General features: G+C 37.9%; 2 protein-coding genes across 2 annotated transcripts; both read left to right on the forward strand.

Annotated features, from left to right (window-relative positions):
- The first annotated feature begins 4,506 nt into the window (after positions 1-4,506).
- LOC140932091 (G-protein coupled receptor 12-like) lies at positions 4,507-5,382 on the forward strand. Its single transcript, XM_073381748.1, has one exon. It carries the CDS (start codon positions 4,507-4,509, stop codon positions 5,380-5,382), a length of 876 nt encoding a protein of 291 aa, XP_073237849.1.
- A 3,584-nt stretch (positions 5,383-8,966) lies between these two features.
- On the forward strand, positions 8,967-9,803 carry LOC140932093 (lysophosphatidic acid receptor 1-B-like). The gene has a single exon (XM_073381749.1). It carries the CDS (start codon positions 8,967-8,969, stop codon positions 9,801-9,803), a length of 837 nt encoding a protein of 278 aa, XP_073237850.1.
- Positions 9,804-16,726: the final 6,923 nt, after the last annotated feature.

Consider the following 16,726-nt stretch of genomic DNA (forward strand, 5'->3'; position numbering starts at 1 on the left):
GAATAAATGTTAAGTTACCGAGACAAGTTTCTGTAAAAAGCTCCACATCCTCATCACAAAACTGGCTTTGAATTTTCCATAGTTGCCAGTTGTAACTAGATAAATAATGATCCCACGAATTCTATTTGTAAATAATAATAAACAAGCCTTTAAAAATTAAAACCTGCTATTTTTCCTGGGTGTTATTGTACCCTTTGCTAGTGGCTCATTCACTTTACTTTCACAGATAACATACGTTGGTGAATGAACACTATTGAAGTTCAAAATGGCATACAGGAGATTCAGCGTCTGTTTTGTCATCTTTCCTACTTGGTTGAAAGGTTTAGTAATTCCACTGGAGTCATGGTGGGATTAGGAGGGTGGTTAAGTTTCCAGGGTCGGCCAAGATGTGAAATTTTACTGGGTGATCGGCAAACAGGCGGTGTAATGGAAGAAAGATTTCGCTCAAAAATGCCGGTGAGGAGAGCTGCGATCGGTTAGAACAGCTAGCTCAGAAGTCTTGTGGTGTTTTAAGACGCTGTATTGATGCCAAGGATATATAGTAAGTAGTAAGTAAGTAGGTAAGTAGTTTATTTAGACAAGTAACACCTGAGAGCTTACAATGATGTGATATACGGCAAACCTACCTTAAAACTTAAACGGTACCCAAGTTAAAACTATAACTACCTCAGATATAATATCTATTACATAAAAAAATATATTCTTACAAAAAAGATTAAAAGATCCAAAATTCAACAACTGAACTTCAGATTCAGATTGATATTCATAAATAGTAATATAGATAAAAATAATGTAATTACATATACAAGTCGACTTAAGTTTCCATTAGACCTTTGCCTTATTAGGGCGATGTTAGGGAAAGAGTTATGCCCTGGAAGAAACTGTATGTCCCGAATGACTGTCTGTGATGGCAAGAGCTTCAGCCAATCAGAAATCAGGATTTAAGATAAAATATTCCAAGATTTTTACTTGTCAGTTATTTTGGTATTCAACGACAGAAAACCATCAATCGTGGATCTATTAGTGCCACCAATCTGTATCACAGCACAGGCTTTCGCATAACGAAGAATCTTCTCGCTCGATTCTCGCAATCAGGGTGCGGTTAAACAGTGCACGGAGCTAAAACGTCACAAAGTTAAAGAAGGCTTCAATCTACAGTAAGAGTATACTAATGTCAGACCAAACAGCAACCATTGCTTCCCTTTGTGTTTCCACTCTCCAATCTCTTATCGTATTCGCTGCTAATTTTCTCACCATAGCTGTGTTTTGGATTCACCGAAACAAACTAAGACGAACTTACTTACTTCTTATCAATTTGGCTGTAGCCGATCTTCTCGTTGGATTCGCATACGTGGCACCACATTTGACGGTGTTAGCACTTCCTAGTTACATTAGAAAATCTAAACCTAATGTCACGACTTATTACTATCTTGTAATCCAATTTCAAGTTACATTTTTAAGTACATCGATGTTCTTTCTGGTTCTTATTTCTCTCGAACGTGCATTTGCTTTGATTTGGCCGCTTCTTCATCGAACAACAAGCACGAAGACGTTCATCTACGGTGTCGTCGCCGCTTGGTTAGCAGGTGTTTCTTTGGGTTTATTAACCTGGCTGGTTAGCTACGGAATATTTGAGATTTCTCACTATACCCTCACATTTTCAATCGTAAACGTCTTATCACTGGCAACGATGTGCACATCATACCTAGCAATCCGAAAAAAACTTAAACGCAGTGACCCTACAATCAGTACAACACACCAGCTCAAAATGGTGGAGCAAAACACAAGGAAACTTTCCAAAACTTTGTTCCTTATGCCAGGAGCATCTGCTGCCTTTTGGGTTCCAAGCCTTGTTTTATTTTCTTGTCTTAATTTCGCTCCAGGGATGTTTCCTGGATTTGTGAAATATTTGTTAATCATGATTCATATGTGCAATTCCGTCGTAAATCCAGTGATTTACAGTCTGAGAATGCCAATGTTCAGACAAAGTCTTAGACGATTTAGACTTGTAAAAATTCGAAAGCAGCGGAAAAAATACATTGTTAATTGAGGATATTTTTATAGAGCCTAAGATAAAAGTAATATACATTGTAGTGACCAAGATTTGTAATCTGAGCTCGACACTTGAAAAATGAAATCTGGGCCCCAGGTTCAGGTCGAACTTTTCATGAACCGAACCTATCCTATCCGAACCTAATACATTGAACTAAGTACATGATAAGTTCGAAGTCTGAATAATAGGAACAACTATTTCAATTTCACACGGTTCAGCCGTTCTTTTCGCCTTGCCCGGCCAGGAATTTCGCCTTTGGAGCGACTTTTGGAAAGGATTTAATTCAGAAAGTAGAACTTTTCATGTACCAAACCTGATGCATAAACTATTAAATCGTATTTTGTCTACTGTAGTTTTGCCTTTTGCTGAACTCCCTAGTTCAGCTGTAATTAAGATCGGCGCGTGAATCAGTTCAGCTAATCTAAATAATTTGGGTCGGCCTTATTTCGAGTTAGCTTTTGGCTCATGAAAAGTTCGGCGTAAAATGATGGCGACAGGATTTTCTTCATTTCATTTGTAATGTAAAAGCAGGAGATGATGCTTAAAGCATCTTTTAAGTTTTCTCAAATTTTTCTTTTTTTTTATGAACCGCTTGAGATTTTTTGTCTAAAATTTGACTGTCAACATTTTGATCGGCAGTGCCGCCGCAGCATTTAGACTTCATAATATTTTAATATTATTTTGGGGGTGAGAGATTGACTCATACCTTTTTGAAAATAATAGCAGTAGGATTCAAGCCGAAGTAAAAGGCTAACATTGTTTGAACGAAATTAAAAGGGAAATATCTACTTATATTAATAGCGTTTAACAAAATAACCAAGAATGATGCGCAATAAAAGAAAATCGCTTTTTAATTTCTTGTCTCACCCTTACTCATCTGTCCCCGATCTTTTTACAATGTAGTTTTAAAGTAAGCGTTTTATCCAGAAAGCGGGAAAAAGTTTAAAAAAATTCCCCTTTTCTATTAAAAATTAAGGAAATATTATGTGAACAAACGATTGTTAAAACCTAAAATAAATAAAAGTTGCGGATATGTCATGGTAAAATATATTATCAACACGGGTTCAAAAATACTGAGAAGATATTAAGGAGAAATCCATAAGGAAATTATGTTATATTAATTTTCAGTGGACAAAAGCCTTGCACCAGAAAAAAGAAAAATAAGCCATACCAAATTCTTTTTTACACTTGTCAAGGGCTATAGATGTAATTAGTTATCTGTAAAAACACCTAAGATAATTTCTAACAGGAGCTTGAGAAAATGAATTTCAAATTTCATAGTAATTGAGAAAACACAGCACAGGTAAATTCGTCATTGCTAACACCTCATTTTGTAAAATGTGAGGCTTTTGAAGTTTGTTTTACGTTTTCTCGGGCTCCAATATAAAGAACCTCTTCTTCGGAGTTTTATTATACAACTTATAACTACATTAATAGCCCTTGAAAAGTATGAAAAAAAAGCAATATGCTTGAGATTATTGTGGTACAAGGTTTTTGACAACGGAAAATTAAAACTACTCATTTGACAATTTCCTAATGGATTTCATCTTAAATACAATGAAGTTCAATTATCCCCTAGCAGCAAGCTAATTTCATATCAGTCATGAAAACTTTTGAATCGATTAATGAGCAGAAAACAATACCTTTTTTTAGGAAAATAAAAGTTCACTATTTTCCTGATCATTTTAACATGATTTATCATTTTATGGGCAGATTTTTTCTTTCATGTTCAAAGGTGGATTTCTCTTGGAAACTGTAGGTACGTTGGTTAAAAAAAAGAAAAAAATAAGGGTGATGTAGTAACACAATTGTGTCAACACACATTTAATTTAAAAATTTTTTTTTTTCAAATTTCATTTCAAAATTGGGCTTGGATAGTGTAGGAGCTGCTTGGAAGGTCTCTCCTAATTGCTCGCAGAAAAAATGACATTCTTTCAATTGTTTTAGTATTGTTTGGGGCTGGGGTTAGGCACCCTTGGTGACTTCTCTTGAGAGCAGCTGCTACATGACCCTTTGGCTTCGCCGTTTAAATTTTTAGTAGTCTCTGTTTTTTATTTATAATTTATAATTACATGGTTTCACAACTTTTAATTTCAGTAGAAATTATGTTACTTAGCATATTGATTGTAAACCTTAAAAGCCATGCTAGATTTTTCAAACATTGTAAACGCATTCAGGCAAAGCAAAATGCGTTCAAATCATCCCTTGGGCTTTTGTCTTGCTTTGAGATATGTCATTCAGTCTTTCATATACAACTGAGTGATTGTTAAATAATACATTTCCTGTGCTTATTGAAACTCTTTTTGGGTGAAGGTGTGCTTATATAAGCAACTATTTCACCCCAGGTAGCAGGGCACTGCAAAGAAAGCGATCACCAAAATTATAAAATCAGACAACACTACTGGGCTATATACAGAATATTCTCCAGAAGGTCTGGAAGTTTGTATGTAGAAATGTCTGGTGATACTGCTTCCATTGCAGTCTTAATCCTTCTCGCTTCTCTCTCTATCATCGTTTGTATTTCTAACGCCTTCACCGTGTTTGTTTTCTGGGTCCATAAAAGTAAATTGAAACGAACAAGCTTTCTTGTTATTAACTTGGCTGTGGCGGATCTCCTTATTGGACTCACAGATACTGTAGAGGTCGGAGCATTTGCTCTTCCAAGACATATTGACTCAAACGAAACTATTACGGAGATGAAAGGTAGCATTGTAGCCCCTTTTGTAGCCTCTTTCTCGTGTGCATCTGTGTTTTTTCTCGTGCTGATTTCCCTGGAAAGAGCCTTTGCTTTGATTTGGCCGCTTCGACATCGTGTAACAAGCAGAAAGGTCTACACCTATAGCGTAGTTATAGCGTGGCTAGCTGGGATAACTATAGGTGTATTCAGTTTCCTTGCTGTAGTTAGAAAATACCAAGTGAAGTATTTTGCAGTTGCTGCTACAATCATTATTGGTTTCTCCTTGATTACGATTTGTGTGTCTTACCTGTCCATCAGGAAAAGAATTAACAACAGAACTCCTGCTATCGACACAGAGCATAGCAGAATAAGCATCGAACAAAATACAAAACTCTCCAAGACTCTTTTTATCATGATCGGTGCATCTTCTGCTTTGTGGGTTCCTAGCGTTACATGGTACAATATCAGTGTATGGTTTCCAAGCCTGTTTCCTCATTTTGTTGCTCACCTTTCCACAATTGTACATCTGACTAATTCTCTTGTTAATCCAATCATTTATAGTTTTAAAATGCCAATATTCAGGAGAAGCTATGAACAATTGCGAGACAAGCTAAAACTTGTCAAGCGAACGAAAAGGTACACAGTAAATTAATTAGAGCCAGAGGATTAGAGCCAAAAAAAAATTAAAGGTTTGTTTATAGTGGGAAGTGCACTTAGCTTATCCAGCTTATCCAGTTTACAGGCACTCCACTCAAATAATTCTGAAACAAATGATGCAAATAGAACATAACGGGATTAGGAACCCCAATTGGCTATTTACAAGCGTGGCTGAGGATTTGAACTGGGGACTACCGAGAAATCTTTATTATTTATTTACTACTCAAACTTGGGAGCTATGAAAAGTCCAAACGCACAACCCTATGAAGCCAGTCAGAATTGATAAGCATAGATTATTTGAAGAAAAAACTAGTCTAAGAGCGGTGCGTTTATAATATTTCTCATCTTAGGCCAGGTTAAGCAAAAGAGGAAATTATTTTCCTCTTCTTATAAATGATTGAAGAGATATTTTATGTCAACCATCCATTGATAAAACCTGGGATTTGTGGATGTAGGATGGTAGAATGTTAGCCCATATTTATAAAAACAGAAAAGAAAAACAGTTTAAATTTTCCCTCGTTATTTTGTGTTTTATTGTGATTAGTCAGTAATTTTATTGTTCTTGTTCTTGCTTGTGTTTTTTTTTTCTTCTTTTTTTTTTCGAGTTAAATTATAGTACCTCACATCTTTTCTTTGACTTCTTTTAAAGACAAGAATTTTGCGGTGGTCCAAGCAAATTTAATGGAATCTTTAGAAACTGGATTCACATGTTAAAACGGAATCCATGAGGAAATTGAGTAATTTCAACTTTGAGTGGACAAAAACCTTGAACCGGAATAATTTAAACAATATCGCATTCTTTTTTACTCAAGGGCTGTAGATATAATTCTTATCTATAATAACACCGACTATTTCTAATGGGAGCCCGAGAAAATAAATGTCAAATTTCACAAGAATTGTAAAAACACAGGTAAAATTCTGAAAATTTCATGTGTAAGATGTCACTTTGTGAAATCTGACATTCGTTAAATGTTCTCGGGCTCTCATTGGAAATTTTCTTCGGTGTTATTACAGAAACCATTCTGTAGCCCTTGAAAAGTGTAAAAAAGAATGCGTTATTGTTTTAATTATTCTGGTACAAGGTTTGTGTCCGCTGAAAATTAAAATTACTCAATTTCCTGATTGATTCCTTGTTAATAATTTATTATTTCAACCTTATTTCAGCTTCACATGTCAAGTATTGAAATGATAATTTACTTGCATTTGATCGTTTCGTACTGTAAACATTGTACATATCTGATGTTAGCTGTTTTATTTTTTGTTTATTTTCTTCTATAGATAATAGACTTCCTTAATTTACACTCAACCCCAAAGGCTTGTTAGCTTTTATCATTCGTGTCAAAATAAAGGCATTCAGTTCTTCATCATCATCTTGTTCTTCTTCCTTTTGTGTTGAAGTGAGATATGTGAATCAGTCTCTCAAATTAAATTGACTTGGTGTTAAATAATTCATTATCTTTCATGAAGCTCTTTCGGTACATTGTGTAAATATGAAGGGCCTTTTCACCCCAAGGTAGTTCAGGTAATGTTATCACACCGGTAGGCTCTCATGCGGATTATAATCTTCTCCGAAAAAAGAAACTCAGACATGTAACTTTATCTCTGTTGTTATGACAAATGATACGGCAGCCATTGTAGTTTTGTGCCTTCTTGGTCTTCTATCCGTCTTTGTTTTTATTTCTAACACTTTCACTGTGTTTGTTTTCTGGGTTCATCGAAAGAAACTAACGCGAACAAGCTTTCTCGTTATCAACCTGGCTGTGGCGGACCTCTTTACTGGGCTCACCGAAATAATAGAGGTCGCTGGTGGTTGGACTTTAGCAGATCAAATCGACTCAAACAAAACAATCCAAGGAGTCAATGAAAGCGTTCCACCTTCTTTTCAAATCTTATCCTCGTCCGCATCTGTATTTTTTCTCGTTCTTATTTCTCTGGAACGAGCCTTTGCCTTGATCTGGCCGCTTCGTCATCGTGTAACAAGCACTAAGGTTTACATTTACAGTGTGGTTATCGCATGGTTAGCTGGGATAGCTATGGGTGTAAGCAGTTTTATTGCTTTCCTTGGAATCTGTAATTTAACGTATTTTGCGGTTGGTGCGGCGGTCATCATCGGTTTCTCCTTGATTACGATTTGTGTGTCTTACCTGTCCATCAGGAAACGAATAAACAGCAGAACTCCTGCTATCGACACAGAGCATAGCAGAATAAGTGTTGAACAAAATACAAAACTCTCTAAGACTCTTTTCATCGTAATAGGAGCATCTGTTGTTTTATGGGTTCCTAGCCTGACATGGTACAATATCAGTGTTTGGTTTCCACGTCTGTTTCCTCATTTTGTGATTCACATTTTCACAATGCCACTTATCACCAATTCCCTTGTCAATCCAATTATTTATAGTTTAAGAATACCAGTATTCAAAAAAACCATACAACAAGTGAGAAATAGGCTTAAAGTTGTTAAGCGATCAAAGAGTTATACATTTAGTTAAAATGTTCGACACGTTTTAACAGGGAGCTTTTACACCTCAACAACCTGTATTTTAGTTGATCAAGTCTCAGTAAAAAATCTTCTAATCCTCAATTTCATGCAAATTTGGAAAAAAGCCACTCTGCCGATTTGCAGCAAGTTTATATTGGTATAAAACACATTTGTCGAATTCGAGCTGACTTTTAGCGCCAGCCCGAGGGCACAATACGGTATTTCCAACAAAATACTCTGAAAATGTGTCTTGTGCGGCTACTCTCTAATCATTTAATTTTTTTTTTGTACCGTAAAAGATATACTGAATGTTCAAAGGCATTATGAAATCAAATATATATTAATCACACGTGGATTCATCAATCCGCTTTAATAAATATTCGATAACTCACCCACTGAACTGTACATCGAAAATCACTTAGATTCACATTGACGAATGTTTCTATCCACAGCATCGTTATAGGAATATAGCCAAACAAAAGAATCTGTTATTGCAGCACTATGGATTTCCTCCCTCGATCCGGTATATTATCACAGTAATCATATTCGCTGCAAATTCTCTCCATGCAATATAAAGTTGTGTTAAGTAAACTAAAATGAACTTACTACTTTTTAATTGGACCATACCTATCTACCTCTCATTGGTGACAGAAAAGTGACATAATTTATCACTTGTTGCCCTGCTTGCTTTGGCGACCGTAATTAATATCTATAGACAATCTACTGTCTTTAGTTCAACACGCAACCATAGGGTTACTTTAATTTTGTACTTTTTATTAAAATTCTATTTTCAATTGGTTTTATCCGTGAGATATTTTTTTTCTGTGAGATAATTAAATATCGGCCTTGGGAGGCACAAGGCTTTACTTTTTAACTTCCCTTTGGCTGGTCAGGTGCGCTGTCGATACAAAAACATAATACAGTCATGTAATACAACGACTACTCCGCATTAATTTAATTACAGAAGGCAGACATCTTCAAACTCACAAGGGCCTAGCGTTTATAAAGATACTTGTGCTCATAACAGTGTGTAAGGCAAGCTGGAATCCTTTCACCTCTATAACGTCTACCACAACAAAATTAACATTATCTTTGTCATTATGTCTGATGCGACTCCGATTTCGATAGTGGTCGTTCTTCTTGTCCTGTCTGTTTTCATTATTATCGCTAATACTTTTACTGTATTTGTTTTCTGGATTCATCGCCACAAACTAAAGCGAACATTCCTTATTGTTATTAACTTGACTGTTGCTGACCTTTTTGTGGGACTTGTAGAAACAGTCGTCGCCGGACGTAAACTGAATAGCAGTAAATTTATGGAGGGAATTCCAGGATCCTTTCTAGCAATGGCTTCTGGTGCATCTGTGTTTTTTCTTGTACTCGTTTCACTGGAGAGAGCCTTCGCCTTGATTTGGCCGCTTCGACATCGAGTAACAAGCACCAAGGTTTATACCTACAGCGTGGCTATTATATGGTTAGCTGGATTGAGTCTGGGTGCACTTAATTTCTTAACCACGAATGGTATCATAGACGATCGACATTATTTATTCCCCTACTCTATCATCACTTTTTTCTCTTTATTTGTAATTTGCTCGTCGTATCTCTTAATCCGTAAAAGACTTTACAACAGAAATCCTGCTATCGATGAAGCAGATTGTAGAAAGCGGGTGGGACAAAACGCAAAATTCTCCAAGACTGTCCTTGTTGTGATAGGTGCATCTGTTACTTTGTGGGCTCCAAGCATGACATTGTACAACATTAACTTGTGGCTCGGTTTGCTTCCTGGGTTTATGAATTACCTTACCAATTTCCTACATGTTACAAATTCTCTCGTGAACCCAGTAATTTACAGCTTTAGAACAGCTGTGTTCAAGAAGACTTTAAAGCAACTGGCAAACACTGAGGATTTGCAGGCCATCAAAAAGTTACACGATTAGGGAGAAAATCTAATTCGTTTATCGATAACTTAAATTAATTAGTTGAATAAGTGTTAAGTTACCGAGGCAAGTTTCTCTAAAAAGCTCCACATCCTCATCACAAAACTGGCTTTGAATTTTCCATGGTTGCCAGTTGTAACTAGATAAATAATGATCCTACGAATTCTATTTGTAAATAATAATAAACAAGTCTTTAAAAAATTAAAACCTGTTATTTTTTCTTGGTGTTATTGTGCCCTTTGCTAGTGGCTCATTCGCTTTACTTCCACAGATAACATACGATGGTGAATGAACACTATTGAATTTCCAAATGGCTTACAGGAGATTCCATGTCTGTTTTGTCATCTTTCCTACTTGGTTCAAAGGTTTAGTAATTAGAGGGTGGTTAAGGTTCCAGGATCGTCCAAGATGTGAATTTTTACTGGGTGATCGGCAAACAAGTGGTGTAATGGAAGAAAGATTTCGCTCGAAAATGCCGGTGAGGAGAGCTGCGATCGGTCAGAACAGATAGCTCAGAAGTCTTGTTGTGTTTTAAGACACTGTATTGATGCCAAGGATACATAGTAAGTGGTAAGTAAGTAGGTAAATAGTTTATTTAGACAGGTAACACCTAAGAGCTTACAATCACGTGATATACGGCAAACCTACCTTAAAAGCTAAACGGTACCCAAGTTAAAACTATAACTACCTCAGATATAATATCTATTTCATAAAAAAATACATTCTTACAAAAAAGATTAAAAGATCCAAAATTCAACAACTGAACGTTCAGTAAAAGCTCACAAATTGTGATTACGAAGAATAAAAAAGATTCATAAATAGTAGCAACGATGAAAATAATGTAATTACATATACAAGTCGACTTAAGTTTCCATTAGACCTTTGCCTTATTAGGGCGATGTTAGGAAAAGAGTTATGCCCTGTAAGAAGCTGTATGTCCCGAATGACTGTCTGTGATGGCGAGAGCTTCAGCCAATCAGAAATCAGGATTTAAGATAAAATATTCCAAGATTTTTACTTGTCAGTTATTTTGGTATTTAACGACAGAAAACCATCAATCATGGATGTATTAGTGCCACCAATCTGTATCACAGCACAGGCTTTCGCATAACGAAGAATCTTTTCGCTCGATTCTCGCAATCAGGGTGTGGTGGAACAGTGCACGGAGCTAAAACGTCACTAAGTTAACGAAGACTTCAATCTACAGCTGTAGGAGTATACTAATGTCAGACCAAACAGCAACCATTGCTTCCCTTTGTGTTTCCACACTCCAATCTCTCATCGTATTCGCTGCTAATTTTTTCACCATAGCTGTGTTTTGGATTCACCGAAACAAACTAAGACGAACTTACTTAATTCTTATCAATTTGGCTGTAGCCGATCTTCTCGTTGGATTCGCATACATGACACCATATTTGAAGGCGTTAGCACTTCCTAGTTACATTAGAAAATCTAAACTTAAAGTCACGACTTATGACTATCTTGTAATCCAATTTCAAGTTACATTTTTAAGTACATCGATGTTCTTTCTGGTTCTTATTTCTCTCGAACGTGCATTTGCTTTGATTTGGCCGCTTCTTCATCGAACAACAAGCACGAAGACGTTCATCTACGGTGTCGTCGCTGCTTGATTAGCAGGTGTTTCTTTGGGTTCATTAACCTGGCTGGTTAGCTACGGAATATTTGAGATTTCTCACTATACCCTCACATTTTCAATCGTAATCGTCTTATCACTAGCAACGATGTGCACATCATACCTAGCAATCCGAAAAAAACTTAATCGCAGTCACCTTACAATCGAAACAGCACATCAGCGCAAAATGGTTGAGCAAAACACAAGAAAACTTTCCAAAACTTTGTTCCTTATGACAGGAGCATCTGCTGCCTTTTGGGTTCCAAGCCTTGTTTTATTTTCTTGTCTTACTTTCGCTCCAGGAATGTTTCCTGAATTTGTGAAATATGTTTTAACTATAATTCATATGTGCAATTCCGTCGCAAATCCACTGATTTACAGTCTAAGAATGCCTATGTTCAGACAAAGTCTTAGGCGATTTAGACTTGTAAAAATTCCTAAGCGGCGGAAAAAATACGTAGTAAATTGAGGATATTATTATGGAGCCTAAGATAACACCACAAACAAAGATTTGAACGTCTAATAACAGTACTTTTTAATGTTTTCCTTTATTTAGTATAACAAGATATGTGTAATTAACATAAACGTAATTAACTTTTTTTAACAGTTGAGTTCAAAGTTTTAATATACTTTTAACAGAGTCATCTGTGCGCAATCCTTGTAAACACATTGTATGCTTTCATCATTCTTAATTAAAGCCAAGACCTAATCTATTACCTTTCTTTTGGTTCAATTGATAGCACGGTTAAATTAATAATTAATCTTCTATTTATCATAAATATTACTAGCTGTAGGCCTTAGCAGTCCGTATACTTTATATTTCTTTAATGAGAGGATCGCTATTGGCTTCTGCAAAACGCGGCTCAGCAATACCCAGTTAACAACTCAGCAGATTCTAGTAGTCTAGAGGCTCTGCAAAACCCTACCTTTTCTCTGCATGTAAAACACCTCAAACTTCATTTTAGTGTGTTTTGTCTGATACGATTAGTAAGGCGATTTTATGTGTCGTTTTTAGTGTCTTATCGCTCTTCATATTTACTGCGAATGCTTTCACTGTTTTTTCTTTGGGGGGGGGATTTATCGCCACAATAGTTTGGTTGGTTGGAATCGCTCTGGGTGCACTGAAATTACTACCAATTTACGATATCTTCGACTAGAAATATGATATTGTCGCCTACTCTGTCCTCATTGCTCTGTCTTTACTCTTGATTTGCTTTTCGTATCTCAAAACTCATAAAGACCCTTTTCATTGTAACAGGTGCATCTGTGACACTTTGGCCCTCCTGCAGGCATTGTGCAACTGGCCAGTCTTTTGTGCAAGGGCTTGTTCCCTGATTTTGTGAATTACATTTTTTTCATGTTTTATTTAACCAGGTCTCTTATTAATCCAATAATGCATAGTTTAACAATGCCACTACACTGTATTTTGCAAGAACTTAAAAATAAATTGAAGGTTCCACACTGGAGATCGAAAAATGTCGTAGCGACAAAGATTGAATTAGCGCTCAACTCTTTTAAAAAGGGTTCATTGTGCACTGTTCAAAAAAAAGGGGCCATTTTATGGAAGTGTCACAACGCACTGTCCTTTTGTCTTTGTAGCCTGCAGCGGATTATACATTCATAATTTCATTAAAAATTATGCTCATGCAGATTGATCGACTTACTTAACAGTCCTACATTTCTTACTCTGTTAGTTATAATATTCGTGAAATTAAATACTGCTTCGAACAATTGTGTTACATTCGTGTAGAGGACAATTCATTGTACCTACATGGACCTTAAATCGATCCAAAAACACAAATGAAGAGGAAGAAAAACAGTAGAAATGTAGTAGTGGTTGTGGAGCGAAGAACAATAGAAATGTGGTGGTGGTGGTGGTGGAGGTGGAGGTGGTGGTAGTGGTGGTGGGAAAATAAAAGAAATGTGGTAGGGACGGGGGTGGTTTAGTGGTGAAGAGAAAACAATAAAAATGCAGTGGTGGTGGTGGGGTTGTGGTAGTGATGGAGAGAAGACAAAACAAACGTGGTGGTGGTCGGAGGTGTTAGTAGTGGTAGTGGCGAAGAGAAAACAATAGAAATGTTGTGGTGGTAATTTTGGGGGTGTTGGTGGTGGTGGTTGTAGTAAACGGAAAAATTTGAGGAAGAGCGAAGTAACTGATTTGTTAAGAAAAGGAATTTTATTTATGAGATAACGAGAAACGGTTATGACGTCATCTACGTCATCACTTGAGTTGAATGAAAAGGACTGTGTCTGGGTCATGGCTAGGTCATTTTGTTTATAAAGCTAATAGGTTGGCAGATCAATACAGGAGTGTCAAGAAACATCACTTTAGGGAGCTAAAGGGAAGGCGTTTTTGAGCCACGAACGTCAAGGCATTTACCACTTTTATATGCCTTGGCACTAACAACCTTGTTTAAATACAAGAACCCTAATTTGCAAAAGAAAGCAAAACCCTGAAGGATTCTGACAGTAGTAAAATGAGACCACAATGGCCTCTTATGCCTCCTTATTCGCTATGAAATTTTAGAAATTACTTGTGAATTACAAAATCACAGCCACGTGTCAAGAGAATCCGTCTCACAAGCATTATATCGAACCTTACAAACAACTGCGAAAAACAGTCCTACTATACTACTAACGCAGCACTTCGCAGCCAATAACATCAAGGCTTAACTGAGAGACGACCAATAACCTTGGCACCTCGAGTACTGACCAGATATCCTGAAGATAGCTACAGAACAGGTTGACGAAACATCAAGCAATGTCAGAAACAGTCCTATTCTGGACTACGCTCAACCGGAAGATTACAGTATACACCGGCGAAGAAGAACTTAGAGAAATAATCAAGAGCCAAAAACTTACAAGAAACGGTTTATCCAAGCAAGATAAAGCAGATTCTTATATGTGGGTTACAATTAAATTATGATAAACAAGGAATGTAACCTACAGGTTGTAAATTTAAGTACAATGAGAAACTACAAGTCAGCAAACTGTTTATCAATTTGGTATTTGTTAGGGTTATGATAATACAATTAGGAACAAATTGTCGGACAGCTCTTCGGCAGTTCGCAGAAAGGTGCGAATTTGAATCGATTACCCCGAATCAGATTTTACGGGACAAGCTCGTGTTTGGAATTCTAGATTCAAAGGTTCGTGAGAGGCTTCTTCGTAAAAATAATTTGAATTGTCCTTAGACAAAACGGACGAGATTTGTCGCTCTCATGAGACCATAGTACAGCAGATGAAGGTTGTCAGTGATGTCGGTTTAAGCTTTGCAGATGCGGGAACTATGAATACTGTGTCTAGAGAGGCTAAAAGAGGGAGACGTAGGCGCGATCGTGGCTCGAGAAATACTGGCGCGCGGGAAAATAATGTAGCCGTGCATTTTGCGGACGTGAGCATTGTCCGACGTGAGCACTGTCCGTCTTATGGACAGAGCTGCAATAAGTGTGGCATGAAAACAAAACATTTCGCGAACGTGTGTTGTGGACACGCGCCTGAGCCCACGCCTCGCGCCAGATGATTCTCAACTGGCAACGCTGAAGTTGGAATCTGGATATTATCATTGGTTTCAGCCCGTCACAGGAGCTCAGTGCAATGTTGTCGCTTTGCATCTGTACAAGAAGGCGACCAAAGATTTTGATTTGCGCAGCGTGACCCCTACCAATACGGCGATTATTCCTATGGTGGTACTTCAATTCCTGTCCTCGGGAAAGTTCCTTCGCGTGTATGGCGTGGAGATTTCAGATGTCTGCTTAACTGCAATTTGGTTGAAAGCAAGCGAGTCCGGCCTATTCTGGTCATTAAAGCGTGCCTTGGAATGAACATTATTACGTATCAAGACAACGACCAGTTGAACCGACCACAGGCGTCCGAAGGTGGAATTTATACACATGATGTCCGGGCTACTTCCCCGGTCTCCGCTTACCAGCTGTTTAAGAGGTTTCCTCGTGTCTTTACTGATGGTGTAGGTGCTCTTGCAGGCGAATATCACATGGTGCTGGATAAGTCGGCTAGGCCAGTTCAACATCCTCCTCACCGAGTTCCATCCGCCATCCGCGAACGTCTTAGAGAGATACTGGAGGATTTAGAGAAGCGTGAAATTATTGCTCGAGTGACAACGCCCACCCCTTGAATCAGCTCGAACGTTGTCGTACCAAAGAAGAATGGCAAATTAGGCATATGTTTGGATCCGATGGGTCTAAATCGTGCTTTGCTGCGCGAAAACTATCCTTTGCCTACGACTGAAGAAGTGGCTTCCCGTCTTCACGGAAAAAACGTTTTCACATCCTTTGATGTTTCCAATGGCTTCTGGCATGTTGTTCAGGATAGAGAATGTTCGTTTTGTACTAAGTTCAATACGCCTTTTGGAAGATACCACTAGAAAAGGATGCCGTTCGGGATCAGATCTGCACCTGTAGTGTTTCAGAGTAAAATTACTGAGTTGATTGAAGGGTTGAGGGGTGTTGATACGGTGAATCGTGGCATTCTGCAATAAAAGACCATGACGGGAATCTTCTTGCGTTTCTCGAGAGATGTGATGAACGCGAAGTCCATTTGAACGGCAACAAGTTGCAGCTTAGAATGAAAGAAGTCCCTGAGAGAAAGTCCCACGTTAGGGCCCGCGATTGGTTCTTTCGTCCTGTATACGCAAGGAACTTATGTCCGTGGCTCATGCGACCCATATTGGTATCGAAGGCTCTTTGCGGTGCGTTAGAGAATGTCTTTTTTGGCCTAGAATGGCGTCTGATGTCAAAGACTATGTTTCCAAATGTGACGTGTGTTTGGCTCATCTTACGTCCCAGACTAAGAAACCGCTCCTTCAACACGAAGTGATCGCAAGACCATGGGCCAAGCTAGCCGCTTACCTGTGTGAACTGCATGGACGGACCCTGTTGGTTGTTACTGATTATTTTAGCAACTACATCGAAGTGGCGCGTCTCTCCGCTACCTCAACTCAAACTGTTGTTCGCGAGTTGAAGACCATGTTTGCGCGTTTTGGTATTTCTGAGATCCTTGTGACGGATAATGGGCCACAGTTTTCGTCTAACGAGAGTCAAGTATTTGCTAGGGTATGGTCTTTTAATTATATCACTACATCGCCTCGCTACCCTCAGTCAAATGGTAAAGCCGAAAACGCTGTGCGGACAGTGAAGCGTCTATTTGAGAAATGCAAAGAAGCCGGTCTGGCAGAATTTGAAGCTCTTCTTGACTGGCGAATAAAGCCTCCTGAGGGGATGGATACCAGCCTGGCACAGCGCCTGATGGGACGTCGATGCCGTACGTTACT

Source organism: Porites lutea, chromosome 3 (genome assembly GCF_958299795.1).
Source record: "Porites lutea chromosome 3, jaPorLute2.1, whole genome shotgun sequence".
Classification (NCBI taxonomy): domain Eukaryota; kingdom Metazoa; phylum Cnidaria; class Anthozoa; order Scleractinia; family Poritidae; genus Porites; species Porites lutea.

Bases quoted from the DNA above. Each gene is read 5' to 3' on its own strand.
- LOC140932091 (XM_073381748.1), top strand. From the start codon at position 4,507: ATGTCTGGTGATACTGCTTCCATTGCAGTCTTAATCCTTCTCGCTTCT.
- LOC140932093 (XM_073381749.1), top strand. From the start codon at position 8,967: ATGTCTGATGCGACTCCGATTTCGATAGTGGTCGTTCTTCTTGTCCTG.